The sequence below is a fragment of the Desmodus rotundus genome, chromosome 11, assembly GCF_022682495.2.
Source record: "Desmodus rotundus isolate HL8 chromosome 11, HLdesRot8A.1, whole genome shotgun sequence".
NCBI lineage: Eukaryota > Metazoa > Chordata > Mammalia > Chiroptera > Phyllostomidae > Desmodus > Desmodus rotundus.
Window position 1 is genome coordinate 88,994,833 of NC_071397.1, and position 6,000 is coordinate 89,000,832.

A 6,000-nucleotide genomic window follows, 5' to 3' on the forward strand; every position below is an offset into this window, starting at 1 on the left:
CATAATACTCACATATATGGAGAAACTACCCTTTCCCTGAATAATGAGATCAAAATTTTAGCTATTACATCTATTTTAGAATCTTTATATCCAGAATTTCTACAGTAGATATCAGATTTTTTTGTAAGAATGTGTGCTTATGTGGCTCACTTCACTTTTTAAAATAATAAAATATAAAAATGTAGAAATGCTACCTTCATCATAAATGTGACATTCACATATATTTTTTAAATATTCATTCCTCTATTTTCAAAATGATTAAATAAGCCATTATAGTAACTACTGATCATTTCTTACTTTTTTCAAACAAAAGACTGTAATATGGAATAACCTATGTTTTACACATCCACCTAAAATATTCATTTTACCTATTCCTTTTAATGTCTCAAATGTGTTATTATTGTGCTACTTTCTTGTTTCCTTGAATATAGAAAAAATACTCCTAAAAACCAGAAGAGACAATATTTCCTGATTTAAGTATTAAGACTGTTGGTATTAATAGTATGCTATGGTAAGTTACCACCATCCGCCAAACAGTTATGCAGAGAATAAGCTAAGCATCCAAAAGTAAACCCAGAGCTATTACAACATGAAGAACAGAACTTGCAGTGGGCACACACAGCAAATCTCACTGGTTCCCCTTCTTCTCTTCAGTTGGCTTTCTGAGGGTCCCAAGAAGAGGGGAGTCTACAAGGCTGGGGGCTGCTGTTGCCCCAGGATTTTCCTTCAGCAAGTTTCAGGGAGAAAAAGGTCAGGGAGGGGTCTTTGTTACTGTAGGTTCTGCTTTGTCTGAATCTTAATTTTATCTCATTTGTATCAAACTATGCCAGAGGACTAAAGCAGCATCTGGGTGTCTGTATTTTCCCGGGCGTCTCAGTTCCATCTCTTTTCCAACACACCTGGTTACAAGTCCCCAGTGTGAGAATCTCACACCAGCCGCTGTGAATCTGGGCCTTATGTGAGTGGTGATCCCTTACATGTGCCAGGAGCAACGTTTGGAAATAAAAAGAAAATCAAAAGTTATGAAACACTTAAATGGAGCCTGGGGGTTTCTGTCATCTGCTTTTTTGTCATCTCTTCTGTCCAGGTGCCAGGCGTGTGAGCGTGCCGCTCTGGTAACAGGAAGTCCCTGCATGTCAGCGTGGGCCACTTGGGGGGATGTATGTTATAGCCCGCAGGACCACGAGAGTAGCTTTACCTGTGGGTTTTAATTTGTTCCAGGAGGAACTAAGAAGGAAGGGAGGCAAGATCTGTGGTCTCTGTGTTCTGTTATTCACGTGTAACTAAGCTTTTATTCATTTGTTTCTTCCATCAGTTTGGGAATCTTTCAAAGTCTTGCATTGAGCCATAATTCTATCACCGCCTTACAGGGCGTATGTGTATGTTTGTGTGTGAGAGAGATTGGGTAACAACTGTGTGCAAACTTACACCCAAAAGAGAAAAAAAAAGCTGCTTCTACAACAGGCTGCCATTCTCCCCTACAATTTTTCTCAGGGTCAAAATTTCCTGCCCCGTCTTGGGCCGGAGGGACGCACTAACTGCAGTTTCAGAAGCGAACTGTGGCCATTGCAACTTTTAACATTGAATCTGCCATAAGGGGAGTTTGGGGGTGTGGAAGCCAGTGGAGGAGCAAGTCGCATTGCATCGTGCTGAGCTTGCAAAAATGATTGTGTATCTGTATTCTCTCCCGTGCGCACGATGTATCTGCAAGTAAATCTGTCTCTGTTTTATTCATAGCTCGAACGGCAAGTCTGTGTCATGGTCTGAACCAGGTGGAAGACAGGTGCCCAAGGGACAGCACATGTGGCACCGCCTCTCTGTGCACGTGAAGACCAACGAGACGGCCTGCAACCAAACAGCCGTCATCAAGCCCCTCACTAAAAGCCACCAAGGCTCTGGCAAGAGCCTGACCTTTTCAGATACCAGCACCAAGACCCTTTACAACGTGGAGGAGGAGGACGCCCAGCCGGTTGGCTTCAGCCCTCCCGGCAGTCCTTCTATGCTGGTGCACCAACACGTGCCAACGGCGAGCACCCCGCCTCTGCTGCCCCACCTGACAGCAGAGGAGACCCCCCTGTTTCTGGCCGACCCGGCCATCCCCAAGGGCTTGCCCCCTTCCCTCCAGCAGCCGCCGCAGCCGCCGCAGCCACCGCAGCCACAGCAGCTGCCGCCGCAGCAGCAGCCACAGCAGCCGCAGAAATCCTTCATGGACCAGCTCCAGGGAGTGGTCAACAATTTCAGCACCGGGATCCCGGATTTCAACGCTGTGCTCGCCATCCCCGGGGGGCCCGGGAACGGGGTGCGGTCCCTGTACCCGCCCCCAGCGCCCCCGCAGCACCTGCAAATGCTCCCGCTGCAGTTGAGCACCTTCGGGGAGGAGCCCGCCTCCCCCGCAGGGGAGGACGAGGACGACGACGAGGACGACAGCGAGAGGTTTAAGCTCCTGCAGGAGTACCTGTACGAGCGGGAGGGGAACACGGAGGAAGACGAGCTGGAAGAGGAGGAGGAGGACCCCCCGGCGGCGGCCAGCAAACCCACCCCGGAGGATTCGCCCGCCCTGACGCCTCCGTCGCCTTTCCGCGACTCCGTGGCCTCGGGCAGCTCGGTGCCCAGCTCCCCCGTGTCCGAGTCGGTGCTGTGTACCCCTCCCAACGTGACCTACGCCTCGGTCATTCTGAGGGACTACAAGCAAAGCTCTTCCACCCTGTAGGGGAGCAGGTGTCCACACGGAGACACAGAAGAAGTGGGCGAGCACCGGCGCCTCCCGGGAGGTGCGGGAAGCTGGGGGAAGCCTGCGAGTGGGGGGCGCGGTCAGAAGGGGAGACAGAGGGCTGCTGCCGCCGCCGAAAGGGAGACCGGAGCGAACTGTCCAAAAGTGATCCAGGCGAGGATTCGGGTTATTGAACTATTCAAAGCCTTTTCTGGGAAGAAAGGGAATTCTGACAAAGCACAATCCCATGTAGTATGTAACTTTTATCACAAAAGTAAGTCAATAAAATAAAATCGACAAAAACCATCTCCCTGGTTGGGACAACTGTGCATAGCCACGCATGCCCACATACACTTGGCCCGTTCGGAAGAGGGCAGCACTTGAGGACGGTCCAGTGTAATCAGGAGTTCACCTCGTGGTGTTTCTGGTACTGCCGGTGAGCCTGGTGGAGGCAGGCAGAGCAGGGGGGCGAAGGAGGGGCACGCAGGGAACCTCCCAGACAGCCCATGGTGGGACCACAGACTCCTGGTCTTCTGGAGACTCCGGGACTGGCCCAGAAAGGGGCGTCTCTTGTCTCCCACTGCACCTGGCGCCCTGCCACCCTGCTGTCGCACTTTGAGAAGGGTGCACGGCCGCCCTGCTGCTCCGTGATTTCCCTCTATTTAGGAAAACAGAAATATGCGCAAAATTATCACCAGAAAGTGCTACATCCAGAGCGCTAGAAAAGGATGCAATGAGAAGCAGGACAAAAAGTACATAAGCATGGGGCTTTGAACAAAACCAACACAATCCCCTTCCCATACTTGATACTCGCATATTGATGATTTGGGGGAAAGACCAGAACGAGAGATTGTTTTAAAGTGGCTGAAGATCTTTTGTGGATTAACTTGTGTTTGTGCCAAGGGGCTCTCCTTTGCCCTTCAGTTACAGAGAACAAACCATGTGGCAAAATTGTTACCTTCCATTTACTGTAGCAAATAATACTTACCAGTTGAACTTTGAAGATGCAGTATGTGTATTTGGTGCCAATGTTTCTCCTATGTACTAAAGAAACAAATCCATCTTTGAATTTAATGGTGTACTCATAACAACTAATACTGGCGAATTAAATGTTTAATGACAAAGAATTCTTTCATATCGTCACGGAAGTCCCTGTAACTATAAAGTGAATGTGTTCTCGTGTCTTCGTATACATGTGATAATAAAATTCGTGCAATGTAATGCCCATCTACCTGCAACTAGAAGAGTGTCTTTCAGATACAACATAGATATTTTTATGTTCCAATGATGTTTTATATACCATCGTCGCCAATATCTATGGGAACTCTTTGATGGTTTGAGTGCTGTGGTCCAATGTTTTTCATATGCTACTCAGACAGTCCTTCCTCTTCTAAGAGGAAACTTATTTTTCAGATATTTTATGATGTGGAAATACATTATTAATGGTTTGAAAATTACATTATTAGTGGTTTGAAAATTTGTTATTATTGAAAGTTTACAAGAACTAGGGGTAACAATAAAAAGGTATGTTTTATAAACCTGCACATGTCATTATTAAAACATACGATTGAAATGACAGTATTTAGATTATTTCAGGATATTTTAGAGTTTTTTAAAAAGATTTTCCATAGCTACTTGAGCTTTCTGTGCTGAAAGCATATAATAACTTCTAAGACTCATCATAATTTTTAAATTATTTATTCATCACTTTTTGCTTTCTTTTCATTTTTATTTCAATGTATTCTTATTCTTATATCCCTATTGTCATAACTTTTCTTTACATTTTTGTTATTTGCTGCGTGTAATATCCATGCATGTACAATCCAATTGTTTCATTTCTGCCTTCCCTTTCTTGCCCCAAATAAAGAGCTTAATCTTGCTGTTTTGATTTCTGTAATTTGTAGAATGAATCTTTCTCCCTTACATATCTCTGTTTATGCCTGACGTGCAGTCATATTTTAATATGCTTTCTTCCTGTTGAAGCTGCCGATTCTGAGCCCAGACTCATGTGAGAATTGTTAAATACACACAGCATCACTCATTCAGAATTGAACCTCAAGTGCAGTGTTCGAGGCTCACGCTTCTCCCGTCTTCCCCATATTCTACTGCCAAGTCTAGTCAGCTCCACTTCAAGAACGGACTGCCTTTCTTTTAAAAAATTATTTTATAACACCTTTGGTAGAAAGACTTCATGATAGAAACATGGATTTCAGCTCCAGATTTTCAATGTAACGAAGCAGAATGAGGAAAATGATGGTTCCTATGGTTACTAGGTGGTCTACTGGCCGGCCCACTAGCAAGGGAAAGCATTCTATCTAATATTAGTGAAACATGGCATTTTATCTTAATGCCACTAACATGTGTCCTTAGGATTATAGGACTTGCGCATTCGGTTTTTTTAAGTACTGCTTCTACTCTTCAAATAATATGAATTGTCACTTTGTTCCGAGGTTGGCCAGACACTTGGTGAGCACGCTCAACAGTGATCAGATTACTGCTCTGAATCGTGATTGAAAGTTTTCCTGGATACAATAGAATATTAGGTCTTCTATCATAAATGTTCAAAAGTAGAAATGTACACATACAGACCTGACACCAAAAGGGCAGGATCTCTTCCCCTTAATGTATGTGCCTGTGCAAGTTGTCTAGCTTCGCGGAAACGTGTTTTTGTTTGGCTTGTTACTGCCTTTTGTCAAATAATCTTGACAATGCTGTAAAATAAATATTTTCTATTTATGAAATGTGTATGTTCCTCCTCTGTAGCCTGTAAAAGTTACAGTGATAGACTGGTATAAGAAAGAATTCCAGTGGTTTGATTTGGCTCAGAACCTGTCTTCTAGGTGAAAGGTGGAAAGACTCACACGAAATTTACAGACAGGGTGGGTGACAAAGTACAGTACAGTTTGATTATGAGTAAGGTGGTAACTCAAGTTCTAATAATTAAAAAGGAAATCCAAACTCTAAATTTCCAACACCACGGCAGACATTTCTTTGGGCTTTCTGACAGAATGGGTGAGGCATGACAAATTCCCGATTCTTCAGCGGAACTCTAGAGTCAGAAGCATCTAGAGGCCCCCATCTTTGTTTCATTTGTGCCCTACAAGGCTTTTCTCTCCTTGGCTCACACTCTAGGGGGGCTGGTGTCATACTCTGTTGTCCTCTTGCTCACCCCAAGTTCTATTCCTCTACAATTTAATGGAGACTTCTCTGGCCCTCAAAACAAGGGGGCTTCTGTCACTCACATCCGCAGCCATAAAATGCCTGCACAGTAAGACATCAAGCAAGTATCA

General features: G+C 45.0%; 1 protein-coding gene across 3 annotated transcripts in view; it reads left to right on the forward strand.

The window, feature by feature from the left end:
- Positions 1–2,710, forward strand: part of GRM1 (glutamate metabotropic receptor 1) — a 311,987-nt gene extending 309,277 nt beyond the window's left edge. Inside the window, exon 10 of one of the 3 annotated variants that reach the window (XM_045189049.3) lies at positions 1,738–1,917. Coding sequence is in view for 2 of the 3 variants with exons in the window: in XM_024552208.2 (XP_024407976.2) it covers positions 1,738–2,710 (973 nt within the window). In the remaining variant the exon portion in view is untranslated. Of the gene's footprint in view, positions 1–1,737 lie in introns of all 3 variants that reach the window. The other 2 variants (XM_024552208.2, XM_024552209.2) reach the window with 2 other exon arrangements.
- The last annotated feature ends 3,290 nt before the right edge of the window (positions 2,711–6,000 follow it).